Here is a 26,588-nt window from a genome sequence, read left to right as displayed (position 1 = left end):
AATAAAATAAGATTAAGTTAAGTAAGTAAGTAAGTTTAGTGCAAGTCAAAAATATAAAAGGAAAGCTATACAACAATATGAAGAGAAAAAAAAAAAAAAAAAAGCAAAATACGGGGGGGGGGGGGGGGGGTAAGGTGCACAGTTCAAGTATGGGTTATTGCACATTAATGAATATTGCACAGTATACGGATATTGCACGGTGAGTGGATAGAGGGAAGGAAGTCCGGGGGGTCAGGGGAATAGACTGTGGGGTTCAGTGCATGTGTGAGTTCAGTATGGTTATGGCTTTTGGGAAAAAACTGTCTCTGAGTCTGTTAGTCTTTGTTCTGATGTGCCTGTAGCGCCTTCCTGAGGGCAACAGGTCAAACAGAGCAAAGCCAGGGTGGGAGCTGTCCTTGGTGATGCTCTTTGCTCTGCTGAGGCAGCGGGAGGTGTAAATGTCCATCAGGGAGGGGAGGGGGCAGCCGATGATCTTCTGTGCCGCCTTAACTACCCTCTGAAGCCTCTCCCTGTCTGCCATGGTGCAGCTGCCATACCATACTGTGATGCAGTACGTCAGCAGGCTCTCAATGGACGAGCGGTAGAAGGTCAGCAGCAGGATGGAGTCCAGGTTGTGCTTCCTGAGTACCCTCAGGAAGTGTAGCCGCTGCTGAGCCTTCTTAATGACCGCTGTGATGTTCTCTGTCCAGGAGATGTCAGCGGAGATGAGGATCCCAAGAAACCGAAAAGTGTGGACTCTCTCCACGCACTCGCCGTTGATGTAGAGGGGGGCTAAGTTGGTGCTCTGCCTCCTGAAGTCGACAATGATCTCCTTGGTTTTCTTGGTGTTCAGAGCCAGGTTGTTCTCTGAACACCAGGATGCCAACTTCAGGACCTCTTCTCTGTAGGCTGCTTCATCTCCCTTTGAGATGAGTCCGACCACTGTAGTGTCGTCAGCATTTTGAGGTGAAAATAAAATATGACTTTTTTTGACCGATTTTGACGCCTTACTATACTATGACCATTTTTATGACATTTTGAGGTGAAAATAAAATATGACTTTTTTTGATCGATTTTGACGCCTTACTATATTATGACGTTTTTTATGACATTTTGAGGTAAAAAAAAATTTGACTTTTTTTGGTCGATTTTGACGCCTTACTATACTATGACCATTTTTATGACATTTTGAGGTGAAAATAAAATATGACTTTTTTTGATCGATTTTGACGCCTTACTATACTATGACGTTTTTTATGACATTTTGAGGTGAAAAAAATTTTTGACTTCTTTTGATCGATTTTGACGCCTTACCATACTATGACGTTTTTTATGACATTTTGAGGTAAAAAAAAAAATTGACTTTTTTTGGCCGATTTTGACGCCTTACTATACTATGACCATTTTTATGACATTTAGAAGTGAAAAAAAAATATGACTTTTTTTGACCGATTTTGACGCCTTACTATACTATGACGTTTTTTATGACATTTTGAGGTAAAAATTTTTTTTGACTTTTTTTGGCCGATTTTGACGCCTTACTATACTATGACATTTTTTATGACATTTTGAGGTCATACAAAAATATGACTTTTTTTGGCCGATTTTGACGCCTTACTATACTATGACATTTTTTATGACATTTTGAGGTTAAAAAAAAATTGACTTTTTTTGGCCGATTTTGACGCCTTACTATACTATGACCATTTTTATAAAATTTTGAGGTGAAAATAAAATATGACATTTTTTGGCCGATTTTGACGCCTTACTATACTATGACCATTTTTATGACATTGAGGAGGTGAAAAATTTTTTTGACTTTTTTTTGGCCGATTTTGACGCCTTACTATACTATGACGTTTTTTATGACATTTTGAGGTAAAAAAATTTTTTGACTTTTTTTGGCCGATTTCGACGCCTTACTATACTATGACTTTTTTTATGACATTTTGAGGTAAAAAAAAATCTTGACTTTTTTTGGCCGATTTTGACGCCTTACTATACTATGACGTTTTTTATGACATTTTGAGGTAAAAATTTTTTTTGACTTTTTTTGGCCGATTTTGACGCCTTACTATACTATGACCATTTTTATGACATTTTGAGGTGAAAATAAAATATGACTTTTTTTGGCCGATTTTGACGCCTTACTATACTATGACGTTTTTTATGACATTTTGAAGTAAAAAATTTTTTGACTTTTTTTGGCCGATTTTGACGCCTTACCATACTATGACGTTTTTTATGACATTTTGAGGTGAAAATAAAATATGACTTTTTTTGACGGATCTTGACGCCTTACTATACTATGACGTTTTTTATGACATTTTGAGGTAAAAAATTTTTTTGACTTTTTTTGGCCGATTTTGACGCCTTACTATACTTTTACGTTTTTTATGACATTTTGAGGTAAAAAAATTTTTTGACTTTTTTTGGCCGATTTTGACGCCTTACTATACTATGACCATTTTTATGACATTTTGAGGTGAAAATATAATATGACTTTTTTTGGCCGATTTTGACGCCTTACTATACTATGACGTTTTTTATGACATTCTGAGGTGAAAAAATTTTTTGACTTTTTTTGGCCGATTTTGACGCCTTACTATACTGTGACGTTTTTTATGACATTTTGAGGTAAAAAAATTTTTTGACTTTTTTTGACCGATTTTGACGCCTTACTATACTATGACCATTTTTATGACATTTTGAGGTGAAAATAAAATATGACTTTTTTTGATCGATTTTGACGCCTTACTATACTATGACGTTTTTTATGACATTTTGAGGTAAAAAAAAATTTGACTTTTTTTGGTCGATTTTGACGCCTTACCATACTATGACCATTTTTATGACATTTTGAGGTAAAAAAAAAAAATTGACTTTTTTTGGCCGATTTTGACGCCTTACTATACTATGACCATTTTTATGACATTTAGAGGTGAAAAAAAAATATGACTTTTTTTGGACGATTTTGACGCCTTACTATACTATGACCATTTTTATAAAATTTTGAGGTGAAAATAAAATATGACATTTTTTGGCCGATTTTGACGCCTTACTATACTATGACCATTTTTATGACATTGAGGAGGTGAAAAATTTTTTTGACTTTTTTTGGCCGATTTTGACGCCTTACTATACTATGACGTTTTTTATGACATTTTGAGGTGAAAATAAAATATGACTTTTTTTGACCGATTTTGACGCCTTACTATACTATGACGTTTTTTATGACATTTTGAGGTAAAAAAATTTTTTGACCTGTTTTTGCCGACTTTGACGCCTTACCATACTATGACGTTTTTTATGACATTTTGAGGTGAAAATAAAATATTACTTTTTTTGATCGATTTTGACGCCTTACTATACTATGACGTTTTTTATGACATTTTGAGTACAAAAAATTTTTTGAATTTTTTTGACCGATTTTGACGCCTTACCATACTATGACGTTTTTTATGACATTTTGAGGTAAAAAAAAATTTGACTTTTTTTGGCCGATTTTTACGCCTTACTATACTATGACCATTTTTATGACATTTTGAGGTGAAAAAATTTTTTGACTTTTTTTGGCCGATTTTGACGCCTTACTATACTATGACCATTTTTATGACATTTTGAGGTGAAAATAAAATATGACTTTTTTTGACCGATTTTGACGCCTTACTATACTATGACGTTTTTTATGACATTTTGAGGTCAAAAAATTTTAACTTTTTTTGACCGATTTTGACGCCTTACTATACTATGACGTTTTTTATGACATTTTGAGGTGCAAAAAAAATTTGACTTTTTTTGGCCGATTTTGACGCCTTACTATACTATGACGTTTTTTATGACATTTTGAGGTCAAAAATTTTTTGACTTTTTTTGGCCGAAAAAAACGCCTTACTATACTATGACGTTTTTTATGACATTTTGAGGTGAAAATAAAATTTGACTTTTTTTGACGGATTTTGACGCCTTACTATACTATGACGTTTTTTATGACATTTTGAGGTAAAAAAAAATGACTTTTTTTGGCCGATTTTGACGCCTTACTATACTATGACCATTTTTATGACATTTTGAGGTCATACAAAAATATGACTTTTTTTGGCCGATTTTGACGCCTTACTATACTATGACCATTTTTATGACATTTTGAGGTCATACAAAAATATGACTTTTTTTGGCCGATTTTGACGCCTTACTATACTATGACCATTTTTATGACATTTTGAGGTCATACAAAAATATGACTTTTTTTGGCCGATTTTGACGCCTTACTATACTATGACCATTTTTATGACATTTTGAGGTGAAAATAAAATATGACTTTTTTTGGCCGATTTTGACGCCTTACTATACTATGACGTTTTTTATGACATTTTGAGGTAAAAATTTTTTTGACTTTTTTGGCCGAAAAAAACGCCTTACTATACTATGACGTTTTTTATGACATTTTGAGGTCATACAAAAATATGACTTTTTTTGGCCGATTTTGACGCCTTACTATACTATGACGTTTTTTATGACATTTTGAGGTCATACAAAAATGTGACTTTTTTTGGCCGATTTTGACGCCTTACTATACTATGACCATTTTATGACATTTTGAGGTGAAAATAAAATATGACTTTTTTTGATCGATTTTGACGCCTTACCATACTATGACGTTTTTTATGACATTTTGAGGTGAAAATAAAATATGACTTTTTTTGATCGATTTTGACGCCTTACTATACTATGACGTTTTTTATGACATTTTGAGTACAAAAATTTTTTTGACTTCTTTTGATCGATTTTGACGCCTTACCATACTATGACGTTTTTTATGACATTTTGAGGTAAAAAAAAAAATTGACTTTTTTTGGCCGATTTTGATGCCTTACTATACTATGACCATTTTTATGACATTTAGAGGTGAAAAAAAAATATGACTTTTTTTGACCGATTTTGACGCCTTACTATACTATGACGTTTTTTATGACATTTTGAGGTAAAAATTTTTTTTGACTTTTTTTGGCCGATTTTGACGCCTTACTATACTATGACCATTTTTATGACATTTTGAGGTGAAAATAAAATATGACTTTTTTTGATCGATTTTGACGCCTTACTATATTATGACATTTTTTATGACATTTTGAGTTAAAAAAAAAATTGACTTTTTTTGGCCGATTTTGACGCCTTACTATACTATGACCATTTTTATGACATTTTGAGGTGAAAATAAAATATGACATTTTTTGGCCGATTTTGACGCCTTACTATACTATGACCATTTTTATGACATTGAGGAGGTGAAAAATTTTTTTGACTTTTTTTGGCCGATTTTGACGCCTTACTATACTATGACGTTTTTTATGACATTTTGAGGTCATACAAAAATGTGACTTTTTTATGCCGATTTTGACGCCTTACTATACTATGACCATTTTTATGACATTTTGAGGTGAAAAAAAAAATATGACTTTTTTTGACCGATTTTGACGCCTTACTATACTATGACGTTTTTTATGACATTTTGAGGTGAAAATAAAATATGACTTTTTTTGATCGATTTTGACGCCTTACCATACTATGACGTTTTTTATGACATTTTGAGGTAAAAAAAATTTTTGACTTTTTTTGGCCAATTTTGACGCCTTACTATACTATGACCATTTTTATGACATTGAGGAGGTGAAAAATTTTTTTTGACTTTTTTTGGCCGATTTTGACGCCTTACTATACTATGACGTTTTTTATGACATTTTGAGGTCATACAAAAATATGACTTTTTTTGGCCGATTTTGACGCCTTACTATACTATGACGTTTTTTATGACATTTTGAGGTAAAACATTTTTTTTGACTTTTTTTGGCCGATTTTGACGCCTTACTATACTATGACGTTTTTTACGACATTTTGAGGTAAAAAAAATTTTTGACTTTTTTTGGCCGATTTTGACGCCTTACTATACTATGACGTTTTTTATGACATTTTGAGGTGAAAAAAATTTTTGATTTTTTTTGGCCGATTTTGACGCCTTACTATACTATGACGTTTTTTATGACATTCTGAGGTGAAAATTTTTTTTGACTTTTCTTGACCGATTTTGACGCCTTACTTATACTATGACGGTTTTTATGACATTTTGAGGTCAAAAAAAATTTTGACTTTTTTTGGCCGATTTTGACGCCTTACTATACTATGACGTTTTTTATGACATTTTGAGGTCATACAAAAATATGACTTTTTTTGGCCGATTTTGACGCCTTACTATACTATGACCATTTTGATGACATTTTGAGGTAAAAATAAAACATGACTTTTTTTGATCGATTTTTTCGCCTTACTATACTATGACGTTTTTTATGACATTTTGAGGTCAAAAAATTTTAACTTTTTTTGACCGATTTTGACGCCTTACTATACTATGACGTTTTTTATGACATTTTGAGGTAAAAATAAAATATGACTTTTTTTGGCCGATTTTGACGCCTTACTATACTATGACCATTTTGATGACATTTTGAGGTAAAAATAAAATATGACTTTTTTTGATCGATTTTTTCGCCTTACTATACTATGATGTTTTTTATGACATTTTGAGGTCAAAAAATTTTAACTTTTTTTGACCGATTTTGACGCCTTACTATACTATGACCATTTTATGACATTTTGAGGTGAAAATAAAATAAGACTTTTTTTGACCGATTTTGACGCCTTACTATACTATGACGTTTTTTGTGACATTTTGAGGTCAAAAATTTTTTGACTTTTTTTGGCCGAAAAAAACGCCTTACTATACTATGACGTTTTTTATGACATTTTGAGGTCAAAAAAATTTTTGACTTTTTTTGGCCGATTTTGACGCCTTACTATACTATGACGTTTTTTATGACATTTTGAGGTCATACAAAAATATGACTTTTTTTGGCCGATTTTGACGCCTTACTATACTATGACCATTTTGATGACATTTTGAGGTAAAAATAAAATATGACTTTTTTTGATCGATTTTTTCGCCTTACTATACTATGACGTTTTTTATGACATTTTGAGGTTAAAAAAATTTTTGACTTTTTTTGGCCGATTTTGACGCCTTACTATACTATGACGTTTTTTATGACATTTTGAGGTGAAAAAAAATTTTGATTTTTTTTGGCCGATTTTCACGCCTTACTATACTATGACGTTTATTATGACATTCTGAGGTGAAAATTTTTTTTGACTTTTTTTGGCCGATTTTGACGCCTTACTATACTATGACCATTTTTATGACATTTTGAGGTGAAAATAAAATGTGACTTTTTTTGGCCGATTTTGACGCCTTACTATACTATGACGTTTTTTATGACATTCTGAGGTGAAAAAATTTTTTGACTTTTTTTGGCCGATGTTGACGCCTTACTATACTATGACGTTTTTTATGACATTTTGAGGTAAAACATTTTTTTGACGTTTTTTGGCCGATTTTGACGCCTTACTATACTATGACGTTTTTTATGACATTTTGAGGTAAAAAAAATTTTTGACTTTTTTTGGCCGATTTTGACGCCTTACTATACTATGACGTTTTTAATGACATTTTGAGGTGAAAAAATTTTTTGATTTTTTTTGGCCGATTTTGACGCCTTACTATACTATGACGTTTTTTTATGACATTCTGAGGTGAAAATTTGTTTTGACTTTTCTTGACCGATTTTGACGCCTTACTATACTATGACGTTTTTTATGACATTTTGAGGTAAAAAAAATTTTTGACTTTTTTTGGCCGATTTTGACGCCTTACTATACTATGACGTTTTTTATGACATTTTGAGGTCACACAAAAATATGACTTTTTTTGGCCGATTTTGACGCCTTACTATACTATGACCATTTTATGACATTTTGAGGTGAAAATAAAATAAGACTTTTTCTGACCGATTTTGACGCCTTACTATACTATGACGTTTTTTATGACATTTTGAGGTCAAAAATTTTTTGACTTTTTTTGGACGAAAAAAACGCCTTACTATACTATGACGTTTTTTATGACATTTTGAGGTCAAAAAAAATTTTGACTTTTTTTGGCCGATTTTGACGCCTTACTATACTATGACGTTTTTTATGACATTTTGAGGTGAAAAAAATTTTTGACTTTTTTTGGCTGATTTTGACGCCTTACTATACTATGACGTTTTTTATGACATTTTGAGGTAAAAAAAAATCTTGACTTTTTTTGGCCGATTTTGACGCCTTACTATACTATGACGTTTTTTATGACATTTTGAGGTCAAAAAAAATTTTGTTTCTCCGAGCTAAGTGGGGGGCTGACCCGTAGAGTAACCGCCTCTCCGCCAAATATGGACAGTACATTCCCACTAAAATCCAAGATGGCGCAGCTCAAATGTCCATGGTTTGGTCACAAAACCGACTCCCCGAAACCAATGGGTGACGTCACGGGTGCTTCGTCCTTGTTTTATACAGTCTATTAAATGTGATTGGCTCAGTCGCTCAGTCAGTCATCAAACTGTCAAAAGAAAACAAGAAAGACGAGCAGGGTAAATTAAGAAAGAAGCCACAAACAAACACACACAGACACACACACACACACTGAATTGCTTTTATTTGAGCAAAACCACATGCAAGCAACACACAAAGCATCTTCTCTTCCATGTTTTCATCCTACCAAATAAAGCAGAAATTGAACAGAATTTTGCCAGTCTTTTTGTTCTCCGCACACACACACACACACACAGTAGTTTTAATTTTTAAATAAACATAGTGTTTGAGTATGCATAGTATGTGTGAGCATATGTAGCTTACTTTAGTACACTCTACTGACTGTATATCATCTATATCAATAGATTGTTTTTATATTGCACATAAAGTATTCATGTTAAAATCACAGTTCCACTTGCATCTGTCGTGCGATCGGGTAAAAGGCCTCTCCAAACCAAGCTCCCGGGCTGAATTTCAACCCCAGCCCGCTCCTGTTTACCAACATTGTACATATTGCAAATATGTAGAAATAATATATGTACATAAAAATATATTTCTTATATTTCTTTGTGTCCGTATCAGTTGTAATGTTATGGAATTATTTAAGACCCAGTTTACCACTTTATGTCATATAAATGGCATATAGGGGTAAACTGGAATATTAAATAAAGTTCTGTGAGTTTAAGCAAAGTTTGGCTGCACCGGATGAGTTGACTGAGGAGGGTTAAATGTCCATAGCATTTTTGGTGCTGGTGTTATACTAATGATTTTAATGTTGTTTTATTTTACTGAATTCAGTGGAAATGTATTTGTTTCCATGCCACACATTTAAATATTTAAATATCACCAGATATTTTGCACGTAACACCACCTGCCAGCTCCAACAGAAAGCAAATCCTGGAAGAAATCTGCATCACCTGAGGCTTATACTGCCCTCCAGTGGTAAATTTAAAAAAAAGTTTTAAACTCAATTTTCAGTAAATTACATGTCTAATGAGTTTTTGAGGAAAAGGAATAAAAGAAGTACAAGGTATGACCAGAAAAAATACTGCATTGTCCTTTTTTCCAGATGTTTTTACATAACTGCATGTGTGAAAATATGTAACAACAGTCTCAGGTCATAGTACTGAATAAAGTTCAGTTTTATGTTCTTATTTTTGTAATTCAATTTTATAAGGACTGTCCATTTGTCTTGTGTTTTTACATTATGGTTGTAAAAATATATCTTAAAATTCCATGTTTTATATAATTGATTTCAGCTTTTTTTTTTAGCTTGAATCTGAAATCAGCTGTGTCTGATGTAGAAAAGGAGGACAGAGGTCAGTAATGTGCCAACCAGACAAAGCAGCTGACAAATTATGCCTTCAAAAGCATAAGCCACCAAAGTGCTACAGTCGGGATGACTTATTATTTAAACGAAAAAAGACTGTGACTGTACTTTGGGAATTATTAGAATCTGGGAGTTTGGGGAACCATAGAGAGTCTTTATAAACAGTTTAAAGGACTCCACATTCAGTATTTGGTATAAATAAGCGGCTCATTTTAGTAGTTTAAGACTTACTATGTTTAAATTTGACTGCTTGGAGACCAAAAGCAAAATTTAATAAATTCTCTCTGCTGACAGTATAGAGAAGGTGTCATGTTTGGAGGCCTTCTCCAATAATTTTATGTAAAATTCAGTTGCAGATTAGAAGAAATTATGTCAAAAATGATCAAAATAATATTTTTTTTTAAAAAAAAATTTCCATTAAGGAAAGAAAAGGGGGACTTGCATTTATAACCACAGCAGTTTTAACATCCTGGCTACGGGCTGTGATTAAAAACACGGCTACGATGACACGTCAAATTACAGAAAGGCAAAATTACGAGGAACGTCTGAAGGCAGCATCAGCAGCAGGAGCTCCGGTGGAAACAAACCTGGACATGAGCGAAGGAAAAGGTCCGGTTACCCTGAAAATTATCCTCATAGGAAACTCTGGGTAACGTCAACTAGTTTCTGCTTTAAAAATCTTTTTTTTTTTTTCGTTTTATGAAATGAAATGTTTTGCTGTACTGCGCGACCGACAGTTGTTAACTTTCATTTTCAGGGACTCTGAATTCTGATAACTCTGAGGCGTGAATCTTAATGGATTATCACAAACGTGTAAACGTTTTGTTTTCAGTGTTGCAGTGAGTTAAAGGAAGAAGTGGTGGTTGTGTGTTGGAGGGGAAACAGATTAGAGTAAGATGTATCTTTACCTGCTGTGTGTGTGTGTGTGTGTGTGCGTGCGTGCGTGTGTGTTTACTCAGGGTGGGAAAATCCTCCTTCATGAACAGATATGTGAATCACCGCTTCACCAACATGTACCGAGCCACGATAGGCACTGACTTCCTCTCCAAGACAGTCAACATAGATGAGGAAACGGTGACCCTGCAGGTAACTCTTCAGCTCCTGCGCAGTCTCAGTGAAACGCAAACCACGTGTAGTAGGAACCCACCTCTCTCTCTTCCCGTGTCTGTGTCAGATCTGGGACACAGCAGGTACAGAGAGGTTCCAGTCTCTGGGTACACCTCTGTACAGAGGAGCCCACTGCTGCATGCTGGTGTTTGATGTCACATCCAAGGCCAGTTTCTCCGCCTTGGAGTTTTGGAGGAAGGAGTTCCTGGTCCAGGGCGAGCCTCAGGACCCATCTGACTTCCCTTTTATTGTTTTGGGCAACAAGACTGACCAGAGCGGCCGGGAGGTCAGTAAGACAAGTTGATAAATAACACTCTGCTTACCTGAATACTTTTCAGGAAAGAGCCAGTCAAACACCCTTTCATCAGTCTGCTTCACTGACATCTGATGAAACTATTATACCAATCAAATCAAACGAGTGGATGAAATGTGTATGTGTGTGTGTGTGTGTGGCTGTACATACGTGACTCAGTCACACAGGCTGTAGGATACCTAGAAATAGTGAGTCAGAAGCTGCTGAATTTCTCTTTAAATTCTGAAGATGTTTTTTTTCTGCTGCTCATCCAAGTGTTTGTCTCAGAACTTTGACTCAGAACTTCTTTTCTTTTCACAAAAGACAATATTGTATTTCAGTAGAAATACTGTATGAGGGATCCACTACATAGAAGTAGGAGAAAGTCATCAAACATGGAAAAGCTTCTCAGTGCCAAGGGTAGAAGTAATTACTTTCCCGTACTGGAGCACATTAACACGTTTACGTCTTTATTGTATTGCAGGATCTGATTTGTGACTTGAGATTGTGTTGCCGTCACGTCAGTATTGTGACAGCGATACGGTCTTTTGTTGCAGGTATCTGGCAGGAGGGCTCTGCAGTGGTGTGAAGAAATAGGAGCAGAGTACTTTGAAGGAAGTGCCAAAGAAGATCTAGGCGTACAGAAGCCGTTTCTGAGGGCGGCTCAGAGAGGCATACAACAGGTGATTTGGTTAATTTTCTGTTTCTATTTAAGAGAAGAAAGACAGCAAATCTCTCTATGTTTAACATGTTTATTTTTTGATGATAAAAGATACATTACTCCCTACAGTACAAAAAACACACATTGGAAAATACAGGACATTTCCAGATAACCTGCAAACAGCCGACAGAAACTCGCAACACCTGTGAGTGCTGAGAGCAGCACTCGTCCCAGTGTGGGAGGGAAAGTTCAGAGAGACCTCGGCACTGCTGATGATGACCTATCTAACGAGGGTGCAAAAATAGTGACCCAGCAAAGGTACTATGGAAGGAAAGGACACAATTGTATACCACATGGAGAGAGGAACAAACTCATTAAATGTTTTTTCTTTTTTTTGAGAACCTTCAGCTTATGGTCTAACTTAAGGCATCACTACTAAAATACACTGCTTTTGCATGCATGTCTAGTTTTGTTCAACAGACACACTGACACGCACAAAATTATGAATGCATATGAAGAGAAAGTTCGTTTCTAGAAAGAAATCGGGAGAAACCACAAACTGAAACCAAGGTGCGAGCCGGAGAAAAGGCGGCAAGCGGAAACCTTGGCTCTGATCTTCCTTCCTGGCCGTTACCATCACAACTGAATTCGCCCTTTAAAAAGTAGATATACACTCATGTCCAGTCAGAAACCTCCTCCCTGTACAAGTTTGTATTGTAATGAACCTAGCAGTGATTCAGACTCCTACAGTGAATCAGCTTGACAGAAGCAAATTAGAACAATCAGGGAGACTATATATATTTATATATATATTTGTTTCTTTTATAAGTAAAGACACAAAAGGCAATCAAGAGATGACCAACATGTAAAAACAGTTTGTTACAGGTAATTATATAAAAGGCCAAGATGTTTTTTTTTTTTGTTTGTTTTATTCTTGCTCTATGAACGAACTAATTTACAAGTGAGTACACTCCGGCTATGTAAGCTTTCTTCCCAAGACATCCCCATTCAAAGACATACGGGTTTACACGTCACAGTTAGCTTGCACACCATCTGTAGTCTGAAATACAGAGCCGTGGGAGGAAAAAAATTAAAATTTATTAAATGGATTCACATACATCAATAGGATAGGGAAAATAGGTCTACTAATATAATTTGCCATTCTAAAAATTAAAGAAGAGGTGAGACACCACATTCATGAGCATAAAAAAAAGCATAGGACAACTGATTGGGATATTAAGGGGGGAAAAGGTATGAAAAGATCTGATGTTATTTTCCACATACCCCGTGAAATTCCATGTTTGGCAAACAAAGCAACACAAGCATTGAGTAGTAAACAAAGTAAAAACTCTCCTCTCCCTGGGTCCACTTCAAAGTTCCCTTCAGTCCTATAACCTCTGCGGTTCTACTTGGAACGAATACAAAAGTCTTTCTCTCGTTCATCACCGTCTGTTAACAACAGGAACATACGACCAACTGAATGAAGATTTTTTTAAAAATATAGTGGCAACCTCAACACAGCCACCCATCTTCCCACGAACACAAACTATGGGGATGAACAACAGTTAAAAAAAGTGATGTTTTTAAAAATGCACACAACATACACATACACACAGGAGAAAAAAAAGCTTAAAAAATACAAAAATAAACTACACAAAAGATCTTCTGCGTCATTGCTTGCTAATTTTTTGGGAAGATTTTGCAAGATTTTTTTTTTCTGTGTGTGCTGCAAGTCTCAGTCCTAGCAAAGTCTGTCATTCATTCTCTACAAATCTCTTCCTTTGTCGTTCTTTTTTGTCCACTTCAAAGTGTCGGCCACCAGTCCTCATCTTGGGGTAAAAAGCGCACAGTGATGACATTACCAGGAAACTGGAGTCCAGTACGATGACTGTACAGACTTGGTTCTTGATGAAGCAAATTTGTTTTGAGCAAAAAAAGAAAGGAAAAAAAAATGATGTCCTCTTTCCTTGAGGACAAGTGCTTTATTTGTTTCCATACTGATTTTTCCTCTCGTCTAAACTAATGCCTCCACAGCCTTTTTTCAACACTGTACATCATTTCATGTAGTCTCTCTCTACATCCCCCCAGGATTCACAAAAGACAAAAAAAAAAAAGGTAACATTGCGCTCAGGCTGGCTCCCAGTTTGTGAAAGATGTAAATGCTTCTCTATACTGCTCAACTACTGAAACAAGCCAAAAATAGATGTTAAAGGATGGAAGGGGATGTGACTGAAAAAGATAATGTGCTTCTAAGTTTGAGTTGCTCTAAAAATAGTACGACCAACAGAACAAGGAGGAAGGAGGGTTTTATCTACAGAAACATCTCTCAGATTGACTTTCATCTCGGCTTCATACGGTTGTTCTGCCTCCACTGCTGTCTTGATCTGAGACTTGAGGGTGGAAGATGAGATTAGGGTGAGGATGAGGAGGTGGAGGAGGGGTGAAGGTCAGTCTTCCTGATAAAAGGACAGCGAGTGGAAAAAAGGACAAAAGACTGGGAGGGGTCTCTGGGCAACCTCACTGGTCCGTCCTTGCTTTCTTTGGACCAGTAGCCTTACTGTGAAGCACACATAAAACCAGAATAAGCATTGCATGTTTTATTCATCAGTTCCATGTTAATGCGGAGCCTGCGTGCACAGTGTCAAACATGAACATGCTACTTACGTATCAGGAGAGGTGCCTGGTCTTTTGGGGGCCGGTTTTGCAGAGGCAGCGTCTTTGCCAGATTCTACAAAGCAAAAAAACAGTTATATATCTGTTCATTCACTAAACTGCTCACTTGCCAATATCTGAGTATTAGTTTATGATGTGCGGTGCTCACCTTGCAGCCATCGAACTTGGGTGGCAGGACCGTAGCCCTTCTCGTTGCGGGCGGCGATGCGGAAGATGATGGCTGGCTTGGTGGTGTAGTCGATGTGGGCGTTGGAGAGGCTGGACGACTGCACCAAGCATGAGGGGTTGGGTCCACAGTACACACGCATGAAGGCTAGCTGAGCTGGGGTGGAGGCCTTGGCTTCAGCTGTCTGGTTGCTCTGGATGGCCAGGTACACTGAGTATTCGATGATCTTCCCTGACGTCACCGAGGGGGGCTCCCAGGTCAGGTGGGCACCATCTGGGCTCTGCAGAGGGACAGTGAACAGATACTACTCAGTGCCTGAAAGCATGGCTCGTGAGGACAGCACCTGTATGTCAAATCCACAAAAAAAAAATAAAATAAATAAAAGGTCGACTGTGGGCAAATGTGTTTACCTTGCTGATTTTGATGGCGCAAGGTGCCCCTGGGAAGCCTGGTAGGCAGGTCTTGAACGCAGATATCTCTGAGAAGGCTCCACGACCACAAGCGTTGATTCCAGCAACACGGAACTTATAAGCTGTTCCCGGCTGCAGCTCCATTTTCTTCATCTGGCTGTAGTCTGGCACGATGCCAGAATCATCCTACCAAAACAGAAAGTCATTAGAGATGAAGTGAGCACACTAGCATGCATACATACTAGCATCTTCTGAACATCAAGGAAACCTGCTGAGACACTTACATCTCCTTGAGAATCATCCGCTGGCACATAGAAGTGGGTGACAACCATATTTGTCACTTTTACAATTCCAACATCAAACCACTGGTTTTCTTTCTTTACGACAGGCTTCACTGGGGTTGGCTGAGGGGCTTGCTTCTGTATAGAAAGACAAAATTGTCAGTTGAAAATGACTTTTTTTTTTCTCTGTCTCTTTTACCTGTCTGTACCAACCAGATGTTCAGTAATACTACAATGACTCACCTCTCCCTCGATGCCATTGGCGACTTCTGCTAGAGTGGCTGCTGCTTGCAGCTTGGCTGGACTTGCCACTGACACAGAGGGTGCAAAGGTGCTTGATGGAGCGAGTGCTGTGGAGTGAAAGGAATAATACAAGGTCAGTTTACTTTTATGTACAAAGCGACATCCAAACCAACTGTTAAACAAGTGCACAAGTCTTACTCTCAGCTGTGGTACGTGGCAGCAGAGATGCTACAGCACTGGTGACTGCGGCAGCCATTTCGTTGTGTCCGTTGCTCTCGACAGAGGGGTCGTTGAGGCTGTCAGCAGGGGCGAGGCCCTCGGTGGGCAAGCTTGTGTCTACGGTAGCCTGCTGGGCTGCAGCCTGAGCCTCCTGCAGCTGCTGCTGCTGTTGTACCAGAGCTGCGAGCTCCTGCTGGGTGAGCATGATGGGGATGTTGGTGGGTTGCTGGCTCTCTCCGGCGGAATCGCCTTCATCTATTAACAGAAAATATTCAGGAACGACCTCATACCACAACCATGACAAATAACTTCTCTCCAGTTAACTACAGCCAGACATTGTTCTACAATGCCACCATTGAAAATCAAAATAAACTAAGTGAGCCGAAACATCGAGCTACATAAGATAATGTTGAACTCACTCATTACAGCCTGCTGAGCTGCCTGGAGGACCGCCTGGATAGCCAGGGCCTGGGCTTCTTCGGTGGCTGCCGCCTGGGCTGCGGCCTCTGCTGCAGCAGTCACGGCCAGCTCCTCGTCCGACAGCCCTGTCACCATGAGTGTGGCTCCCTGACCCTCAGACATCAGCTCTGAGGGTAGGTTCAGTGCTGTTGCTGCAGCTGCTTCTCCCTGAGAGAACACATTTCACAAGTTCCATCAGATGACTGCAAAAAAAGTCGTGATAGTTTGGAATATCATAATGTGGAGCCAACTCTGGCTTTGTGTGACATACTGCATTTACTTCTGCTTGTGTCTCCATGGCAGTAGCTCCCTCCTCTGCGGGTGCAGCTTCTGCCGATGCTGCCTCATCAGTTTGCATTGGCTCCTCTGTGGAGCTGGCAGCAGTACTCACGCCCTCTGTGATTGATGAAATCGACTGGACAGAAAGAAAGGAGAAAAAAAAACTTAAAAATGAGGAAAAAGATTTTTAAAATGGCCTGTTTCTTTTAAATTAGACATCAGAGTCACACATGCAGCCTTAAGACAGACAGTAAATATGCGTTACTCTTACCGGTACAGAGGGTCCAGGGGCTGGTGTAGACTGGGTGACAGTAGTGATGGCCCTGCCCTGGGTGGTGGTGACCATGCCAGTTGCAGCAGTGGTGGAGGCCACTTCAGTGCTGCTGGTACCTTCGGTTCCCTCCTCTGTCTGCTGGGCTGCTGACAGGATACAAAACAAACACACAATTTAGGTTTCACTTCATTCCCATTTACTCCATTTCATTACCTGAGAGTAAGACAAGGCTCTACCATGTGGCAAGTCAGCACTTCTGGATGTCAAAAGACCTTTAAATTGCATCAAGAATAATTAAAAATCGAAGGCTTTTCAATGCACTAATGTATAGTAGAATTAATGACCTTATGTTGTTTAAGGAATAAAAAAAAAAAAAAGCTGAGCTGACAGTTACAGTTTATGATGGTGTACCTGTGCCTTCGCCTGTCTCCATGCTGCAGGTGGCGGTGGTGGCTGTGTTGGTGGTCCCAGTCTCGTGTGTTTCACACGGTGGGTTGGAGCACACCCTCTGGACCAGGCCTGTCGCTGTGCTGGTCTGTTCACCTCCCATGCTGGAGGTGGCTGTGGATGGGGTGTTGGTGGTCCCTGTCTCGTGGGTTTCGCAGGGTGGGTTGGAGCACACCCTCTGCACAGTGCCCGTCTGGCCTGCATTCATGTTAGAGGACGCCTGGGTGGCCGTGTTGGTGGTGCCTGTCACATGGGTCTCACAAGGTGGGTTGGAGCACACCTGCTGGACCCCTCCCATGTTAGCGGATGCTGTGGTAGCTGTGTTGGTTGTCCCAGTCTCGTGGGTCTCACATGGTGGGTTGGAGCACACACGAACCGCGGACATGTTCGAGGATGCGGTTGTGGCTGTGTTGGTGGTTCCCGTTTCGTGGGTCTCACATGGTGGGTTAGAACAGACCTGCCCTGCTCCAATTGTAGCAGAGGAGGTGGTGGCTGTGTTGGTGGTTCCGGTCTCGTGGGTCTCGCAGGGTGGGTTAGAACAGACCTGCCCTGCTCCAATGGTAGCAGAGGAGGTGGTGGCTGTGTTGGTGGTTCCGGTCTCGTGGGTCTCGCAGGGTGGGTTAGAACAGACCTGCCCTGCTCCAATTGTAGCAGAGGAGGTGGTGGCTGTGTTGGTGGTTCCGGTCTCGTGGGTCTCGCAGGGTGGGTTAGAACAGACCTGTCCTGCTCCAATTGTAGCAGAGGAGGTGGTGGCTGTGTTGGTGGTTCCTGTCTCGTGGGTTTCACAGGGGGGGTTAGAGCAGACCAGGGTGACGGTCCCAGAGCCCTCTCCAGCTGCTCCAGCCTCAGTGGAGCTGGGCTGCTCGGAGGTTGGTGAAGCCAGGATGGACACTGGCAGATCCTGCACGGGCTGAGCTTCTACACCACTGGGAGTTGTGATCAGAGTCACCTGGGTGGGCTGGTTCTGAGGAGAGGACAGAGATTTCAGTTTAGTCACAGTCTGAGTCATACAGCTTGTGTGTTTCTGAAGCGGTGGTTGATATGTAGTTACAGGAATAAGTGTCAATGCCGTGAACTTTGCAGTCTTTATTCCCAGGGTGTGATGGTGTAATTAAAAGCTCATGGTGCATACTGCTGCCAACACTTAATGTCCAAGCGATTAAAATGCTAAATACAGCCTGACAGACAACAAGCTACCTGCACTGTGATGGTGGAGGAGGGCAGCGTGGAGGCAGAAGTCAGGCTGGTTTGAGCAGCTGACACAGTTATGGCAGCTGGGCTGATGACCTGGCTGGACAGGGTAGCGATGGTTCCCAGTGTGGTGATGGGGGTAACCAGGGAGGCGTTGGAACTGTCCACCGTGCCTCCTGCCAGGCTTGTAGAGACTGTACCAGTGACTGTGCCAAGAGTGGTGACACCTGGAAGGAAGAGTGACATTAAATGACATTAAAACACCCATAGAACAAAGTACAGAGTACAAGATCTGTGATAATGACACATTCATGTCACCCAAAATTAAATCACTTGAAAACAAGAACACAGTTATTCTTACCAGTAGTCCCCTTGACAACCAGGGTGGTGACAGTGGGTTTAACAGCAGACACTGTTACTGGTGTAACAAGTCGAACGCCACCCACCGTGCTCATGGGCACAGTGCGCAAAATAGTTCCTGGTTGTCCAGGAGCACCCTTCAAAACCACCTAAACACACACAACTCAGGATTAGTTGTGCTACATAAATGGGCTGAACAAGTCCTCTAACACAGAGATGACATCTACAAAGCCTGAACACCTAGTGGAGTCAGTTTACCTGTGTCAGTCCTTGCTGACCAGCTGCAGTAGCAAGTTTGGGCACTGCAGTGATGATTTTACCAGGAGTTCCAGTGGTCATCACTTTTGTAGTAAGGATTGTGATAGGCGTTTTCATGCCAGCGCTGCTTGTCACACCTGGATGGACAAAATAATATATGTCTGAAATCACTTTTTCATCTGGATTATGTCAAGTCAACACACACTACCCGTCTCCCAAACCTTGTTTAATGTGTGCCTACACATAATTCTTAGCTTTTGTTTTCTTTCCTCAACTCATATTGCCAAAATGTCTCGCCAATGTTCCAGTGTTGGTGGACACTGAACCAAGCGTAAGAATAAATCATCACTCCTTCTGTTGTGTCATGTCATCACCACTCCCCTGGAATATCAACTACATGACAAACAAATGATTTCTTCCAGATATTCATCAGGCTTGCTCCAAAAATTCACTTATTGTGAGGATAGTTGTGATTGTGCTCAACTGTAACCTGCAGGCTGTTGGGATAAGTAGTTGTAACACTGTAAACTTATGTGAGTTTAGACCTGTGGCTCCAGGCTGGGTCATGATGGCCGACATGGGGATGGTCTTAATGATGGTGGTGCCCTGCTTAGTGGTGGTAGGAGAGACACCGCTGATGTTGAGGATAGTGGGCTTGTTTCCTGTGCCTCCTGCCTGGGAAGTGGTGATGATGGTCGTGGGCTTGCCATCTGCAGAGGTCACCAGCTTCAGGATGGTGCCGGCTGGGAGGGGACCCTTTGTCTGGGGAGAGAGGCAAATGTTACGCAAACCATTAGGAGAAAGACATCTGGTGCCTGTCTCAGGAGTTTTAAGCTACCTCCTGTTTTTTTTCCTGCACTCATGCAGATAGCTGACCTGTATGATCTGTGTGAGAGGGTTAGTGGAAGCCTGGCCTGTGACAGCTGATGTCTGCACTGGCTTGGTTTGTACCACAGACATCATCTTGCCAAGGTTGGAGATCTGCCGACATAGGAGAGAGACTCAAGTTCATGAGTCACCAGAAAACATCGGACAGTACAGGGAGTTCAGTGGGAAGGTGGACCACTAAACTGGTGGCTCTAAGAATCATTCCAGCTCTAACTGATCGACAGTCATGCAGGTTCACTAACATCATGCTCCCTGTTTTCTTAGTAGAGCTCTCCAAACAGTCACTGTAGGCCAACCTTTACTCCCTCCCCCACTGGTTCAAACGCAGTGCATGTTGTCACTGTCTTGTGACAAGACTTAAAAGCAAAACGCACACACTAAGTGTGAAAAAGCAATTTACAGAACCCATCATTTACAGCATGCGTGTGAAAGCAACAAAGGGTGCTCTCAGAGCAGTGTTTCAGTATTGCATTGTGCTAAAGAGTCCTGTTTTCTTACCAGAGTTCCACTGCTGCCCATGGTGAGGGGACTCTTGACAAGCGTGATGGTCTTGGTGACTCCTCCCACCACAGTGGTTACCACCTGGGCCTGCTGGGCCACTGTGACTGCACCAGACTTGTGCACAGTGATGATGGGTCTGGTGGTAGTGGGAGAGGATGCGGTTGCTGTGCCCACCTGAGCTGCGGCAGTCTTCAGCATCCGGGTGGCCGGGTTACTGACCTATAAACACAACATTAATGTGAACAACTGACCTGCGACCGTAAGAATGCACACAACGTGAAGTTAGAACGGTTAGTGGGCTCTTTACCATGACGGGAGAAGCCACTTTCACTGTGGTTGTTCCTGGAGAAACGGCTACTGTTTTGAGAATGGTGGCACCCGCAGGAACGTTGAGGACAGTGCCTGCAGAGGAAGGCGGGATCTTCTGTGTTGCTGCAGCTGCCGCTGCTAAAGCTGCCATACCACTCATCTGAGGGCTACTGCCAATTGGCTGAAAAGAGAAAGCACACAACTGTTGAACACATTTGTTTATCTGATTATAGACAGCACGCTAATTTCCAAACATATTATGATGCTCTGCAAAACTCATACCGATCCTTGGGTGGTCTGGGCAGGCACTACCATTCGGACACCTGGAGGAAGAGATGTCACAGTGACAGGGGATTTCCCAGGCTGGCTTGGGCGGACTGTAACAACAGATGTGCCTGTGGCAGATTGTTGAGCTGCAACCTTCAAAACAGCTGTAAAATAAGGAACCAATCATTAGACTTTGTGTTCATTGAGCATTTGCAGTTATTTAACTTCCTGGAGTAATGCCAACAATGAATGGGGAAAAACTGGAAACAACAGGATTCATTGGTCACTAGTGTAATACCTGTCTGTGGCAGGCTCTGAGCAGACGGTGCTGCAGCAGCCGGTGCGGGGCTCTTTGGAGAGTTCACGGGCTGCGATGGGGTTGCGCTCATCGCTGGTGAGGCTGCAGCTGGAGTTGCAGGGATGTCATACTTCTGTAGCTGCAGTAGGTAGGTGTCAGCAGTGGAGACTGCGCCCCAGCTCACCTCCAGAGAGTTTGTGTTGGCACGGACTAACTGCACCCTGGCAGGGGCATGTGGCCGCTCTGAGGAGGTAGAGGACAAGATATTTAATAACAACCACAGTGTACAACCTGAGCTGCCTGAATGATAAATCTATTATGTTCCAGCACACCTACCTGTTTCCAGGTACCAGAGGTCTTTACAGCAGACTTGGTTGTTCCAAGCTTTACGATAACCGTCACGGCCGCTCCAAACATAAAGTCTGGAATTGATGGCCACAGCACAGTGGCCAGCACGGGCCCTGGGGATGTTGTCTTCAAGAGTATCCATCAACACTGTCTCCCAACACATGGTATCTACAGACAAACATATGGTACAAAATTAACATCAGCAAGGGCCAATTTGCTCAAATATTATCAAAGTGAAATCTAGTATAATAAATGCAGAGTTAAACAGACCAAGATTTAGGCAGGCCAGAGTGTTTGTGCACTTCCACTCCTTCTCGTGTGTGGCCACTTTGACGTCGTCCATTACCAGAGGGACCCATCCTCCAAAAACATACATCCTGCACAGTGAGAAAATGAAATCTGTGTGAGATGCTGCTACATAGCACAGTCTGTTCTACAGGCAATTCAAACGTGATTAAAAGCAACATTCAATGGGATACTGGCAACGGGAAGCAGTTGTCTCACTTGTTTGTGATGGTGGTGGCAGAGTGAAGACTTCTGGGAAGTGGTGCTGTGCCGCTTACTGATGGTTTATTCCATGTCAAGGTATCTGGAGACAATGACAGATTGTAGGTTGTTACACATAAGCACCCATTCCTTCTGGCATGCAACCAGGTAAACTTTATCATAAGAGTTGAGGTAAACCCACACACATTATTGCCAAACATTAACTTTCTATGCCCTCTTGAAAGTGTTGGACTCTGAGGGTCATGATGTTCAGTCCCATTTGGTCTGACTGGGTGTAAATGACAGTATCATCTCTACAGGCAGCCAGCAAGGCCTTTATAATTTTTCCCAGTCACACTGTTAGAGACGTACCAATATCAAGTGTCCACAGATCTCCAAGACGACAACCGCTCATCCCTCCGTAGATTATCAGGCGAGATTTCCTGCTCGTCTTTTCCGTGTAAACCACAGCAGTGTGGCTCTCACGGGGAGGAGGCAAAACTCCGTATGTGATTGGAATATCCCATCCAACCACACTGGAACCAGCACGAAGCTCGAGTGTGTACAGATCATTTAGGTATCTGAGAATGAAAAACACAAACATCAGTCACACTCGTGTCGCTGCTTGAAACAAAATTTTAAGCAGTTGTATATGTTGTGCAGTTGTGTGAGGGCCCTATTGGCTCCAGTTGGAAAACTGTCAGTACCTGGGAATGTTGTTTTTTGGGTCCTCACTGTCATTGGCTAATCCACCAAACAGGTAGCATTTGTTGCCAACCAGGGAAAAACTGTGGCCGAGACGAGGACAAGGAGGGGGCCCATTCTTCGGGTTTTTTGCTTTCAATTTTTTCCATTCCCATCTGCTTGCCTGTTGCAGAAACCATGGTCAAAACAGCATTTCAGTTAATTGCATCAGAACAGAACCAGTGGAGGAAAACAATAACAACAAAAAAAAATCCCAAACAAGTTGACTTCATTCCCCATTCTGCCAATCTGATTATAAAGATATGATTTTTGTCAAAAATGTAGCTAAAACTACACCCACTTTACCCTCACTAACCACCCTTCCCCGCCCCCAATTCTTCTTTTTGTTTAATCCATTTCCCAGTGAATGAAAATCCATCTGTAACAGAGATGACGAAATATGATTGGGGCATATTTTCTTAATATCAAATGAAGAAATAGAGCATATTTGTAACTTTAACTTCCTTCACAGTGCACAGGTTTTGCAAGTGCATTTGCAGATCTGGTTAACTCGTCATACTGTAAACTGTAATTACAGCTCATGTTTTCTTTGAGAACACATTAAAATTCTGATAAGAGGTTTGCAAATCACTCAAGAAAGAATCATACTCGCTGAAAAATCAATTATTTATCTCATCTCTAATAGTTAAACAATTAATGGACTGCAACAGCTGATGACTACAGTCTTCTGACTTTACCAAACATTTAATTTAATCCTCCCAAGTGCACATTCAGAATGAACAGACTCAACGCAACCCCTACGACTATGCAACACACCTCCCACTTTGGCAAATCATGATATGCGGTTTCCTTTAACTGTGAGTTGCTGTATATACCTGAACCACACCAAGCACAATCACATTAACATGTACTCTAGGGAAACTTATGAGTTAGAACTATAACTTTCCCTTGTACTTATTCTATTTCTTTTTCCTGCATAAATGATCGCTGGTGTGAACCGACAAGATGAAATATCTACATGCAAATGTGAACAGATAATGTCCAGTTGGCTTTGAGCCAGCAGTTTGAATATATAAACAATGCTTGTGTTGCACGCATGCCTTATCTATTTGATGCTTGCATGAATCACAATAGCGTCAAAGAAAATGAATATATCTGGAAAATCAAGATATAAGGTGGAATATATTTCAAATAGCTGAGTACATGAGATGTGTTTAATTTGTAAACCTCTAATAATCTTAATGTGCAAATTCAGATAAAAAAATGTTAAAAAAGGAAAAAAAATTTCCTTCTACAGACAGATTACCTGTAATTCATAGAGGTCGTTGCTGTACTTTCCATACTCCACCATTCCACCAAACACCAGCAATCTTGTGCCATCGCAGACAAAACCATACGCAGCACAACCAGGGGGGATATCACCACGGACCGCTGGGATAAACCACTGGTTTGTTGCTAAACATTAAAACACAATAAAAACAGTGAGGTTATCAGAAGAGGTGTCCCTACATCAAGCCATTCAAATCATGAAGGAGGTCAATGTTAATAACTAAACAGGGCTGTGAATTCCTGACTACTATAATCTATAAACAATGCATTTATGAAAATTGAAACCAAAACAAACCAAAATCTGCACTTAAAGATGAAGACATAAAAGCAGTTTTTGTGAAAATGTCTATTCTTAGTGGGTGCATGTGCGGGAAATTGGGGCAGAGGATATGCTTAAACCAACCAGCATCATCCATTTTATTTTAGCCCGCCTTTTTTAACGTGCATCAAATGCCTTTCGCCAGCAGAGGGGGCCAAATTTGATCAGACAAGGACCGCCTTGGCCTACTGAGGCCTACACAATACTTAGTTCTGCACATCACGAATCAATCTTTAGAAATAAAATTGAACAATTCATGGGCAAAAAGTCACTTTAAAAATACCTTGTGTGTTATTTCACATTTTGTAGATTTGTAAAATAAAACATTATGGTCTCGGGAAAAAAACACTTGTTTAACTTATACATGCAAAGTTAATCTTACCGGTGTTGTATACATGTAGTTCATCCACAATCCCTTCGTTTCCACCACCAAAGACAACCATGAGCTCCTTTATGGCCACAGCTCTATGTCCATGTCTGGGCCGGGGAACGGGACCGGACCATCCGAGGACCCGTTTCCACCGCGGCTGCAGAACCGACGCCGTGGTCCCAGACACCGCGGAGCCAGGGGCAGACATGACTTCGGTCTGAGGGAACAATAAAGCAGCATTGGTCTTAATTGCTGAGGTTACTAATTTGTTTCCACGTTACGGATCGTACAAACTGAGCAGTAGCATCTGGTCGTGCACTGTAGCCAACTTCTGAAACAGTTTATGCGGCCACAGCGGCTGAAAAGCTTAACGGCTAGCAGTTAGCTATAGTTACTGAAAATATTCAATCAAAAAAACATGATCGGAAGTAGGAGCTTTCGACCAACAACTGGTTTATAACCCTTGATAATAATTTGACCGTTGCGGCTGTGCTAAGAAACACATTAAATCATTCCTAAAACCAAGTTTTATCTTAGTTGTTTCTGACCATTGAATTCAATCCATGGAAGCAGCCATCTTGCAGCCAAACAAACCCCCGCTAACGCCGCTGCCAGTCTGAAAAATGGCGGAAGCGAATGAAAAAGAAAAATACATCATAGCTAGCCAACCACGCCGGCAAAGAAATACGCTAAAATAAAAACAGATTCAAAACATTGGTAGCGGGCCAATGAAGCAGTACAATGCACAGCAGCAACACAGACTTAATCCACAGTTAAATCCGTTAGCAAGAGTCGGCTATTTTCATGCTTCTGTGGGAGTCGCCATATTGTAGCTAGCAAGCTTAGCATTCGCTGCATCCCATTTAACGCAGTTATTAACATAACAAAATAATCCAACCTCACTTCAACGGTTGGAGGTATTATGAAAACCACACGTCTTAACTCCCATCGAATAATTTACTGAAATACGCAAAAAAGGACAGTGCAATCGCGGCATTCAAACGGATTCTAATGTTAGCTGTACTCCGTTAGCATTAGCGGCTAGCTGCTCAACCTAATTTGCACAAGCTAACAGCGTTAGCTGTGCGGCTGGCATCTGTCAAAGCGTCGCCAAATTTTACAATTAAATGCAATGTAATTTCATGTTCCTTTGGCATGCATAATTTACCTGATACAAATGTAGTTGCAACCACACTCTTAAGACGTAGCTAAACGGAGTTAAACTGCATAAACAGAATGTTATTATGTTTCATGCCGTCTCTGGAAGCAGCCATCTTTTCGACAATCGGCCTACTTCTTCAGCTCCCACAAGAAAAATGGCCGGGCGGTTTGCCACAACAAAACATAACAAACCGAAAAAGGCCCACATATTTTTAAAATTCACTTACTTATTTCGATGCAGTAATTGCAAAAACACCGGTATGTGGTCTTATCTTGCGGTAATAATCCAAATTCATTCGATTTGTGAAGAAGTATTTCCTCTCATGCCTGCCTGGAAGCTGCCATCTTCTTGACAACCAGAGGCGGAGGAAAATGGAAGAGAGTTGGCGTCACCCAAAGTAAACATGGCGACAGAGACCCGCTCTCAAACCATTTCACACAGAAACGTATTCACAGTTTTGGAATTTGCCATGGTGAAACGGCGTACGATGCTCTGTACAGTGAGGTGCTTCAGTGAA

The 26,588-nt window shown here is 40.4% G+C and overlaps 2 protein-coding genes across 5 annotated transcripts; one reads left to right on the top strand and one right to left on the bottom strand.

Annotated features, from left to right (window-relative positions):
• Positions 1–10,307: 10,307 nt before the first annotated feature.
• Positions 10,308–15,705, top strand: si:dkey-13a21.4 (uncharacterized protein LOC494576 homolog). 2 transcript variants are annotated; one of them, XM_041033273.1, is made up of 5 exons: positions 10,308–10,418; positions 10,729–10,855; positions 10,944–11,162; positions 11,726–11,851; positions 15,576–15,705. In XM_041033273.1, exons 1-5 carry the CDS (start codon positions 10,363–10,365, stop codon positions 15,633–15,635), a joined length of 588 nt encoding a protein of 195 aa, XP_040889207.1. In that variant the 5' UTR covers positions 10,308–10,362; the 3' UTR covers positions 15,636–15,705. The 2 variants fall into 2 exon arrangements, with proteins under 2 accessions (XP_040889207.1, XP_040889206.1); XM_041033272.1 differs by lacking the exon at positions 15,576–15,705 and adding an exon at positions 11,959–12,289.
• hcfc1a (host cell factor C1a) lies at positions 11,907–25,517 on the bottom strand. Of its 3 annotated transcripts, none has more exons than XM_041033269.1 (28): positions 25,458–25,517; positions 24,922–25,126; positions 24,198–24,346; positions 22,894–23,054; positions 22,559–22,767; positions 22,205–22,289; positions 21,971–22,077; positions 21,689–21,868; positions 21,353–21,595; positions 21,070–21,218; positions 20,786–20,968; positions 20,476–20,697; positions 19,966–20,070; positions 19,635–19,851; positions 19,090–19,226; positions 18,833–18,980; positions 18,478–18,698; positions 17,245–18,244; positions 16,831–16,979; positions 16,552–16,695; positions 16,241–16,448; positions 15,801–16,076; positions 15,603–15,709; positions 15,363–15,497; positions 15,079–15,264; positions 14,651–14,948; positions 14,494–14,557; positions 11,907–14,386 (listed from the first exon to the last, which is right to left on the bottom strand). In XM_041033269.1, exons 1-28 carry the CDS (start codon positions 25,458–25,460, stop codon positions 14,347–14,349), a joined length of 5,331 nt encoding a protein of 1,776 aa, XP_040889203.1. In that variant the 5' UTR covers positions 25,461–25,517; the 3' UTR covers positions 11,907–14,346. The 3 variants fall into 3 exon arrangements, with proteins under 3 accessions (XP_040889203.1, XP_040889205.1, XP_040889204.1); XM_041033271.1 differs by having other exon boundaries at positions 16,561–16,695; XM_041033270.1 differs by lacking the exon at positions 19,966–20,070.
• Positions 25,518–26,588: the final 1,071 nt, after the last annotated feature.

This window comes from Toxotes jaculatrix, chromosome 3, assembly GCF_017976425.1.
Source record: "Toxotes jaculatrix isolate fToxJac2 chromosome 3, fToxJac2.pri, whole genome shotgun sequence".
Lineage (NCBI taxonomy): Eukaryota > Metazoa > Chordata > Actinopteri > Toxotidae > Toxotes > Toxotes jaculatrix.
This window is presented reverse-complemented; position numbering and strand designations above follow the sequence as displayed.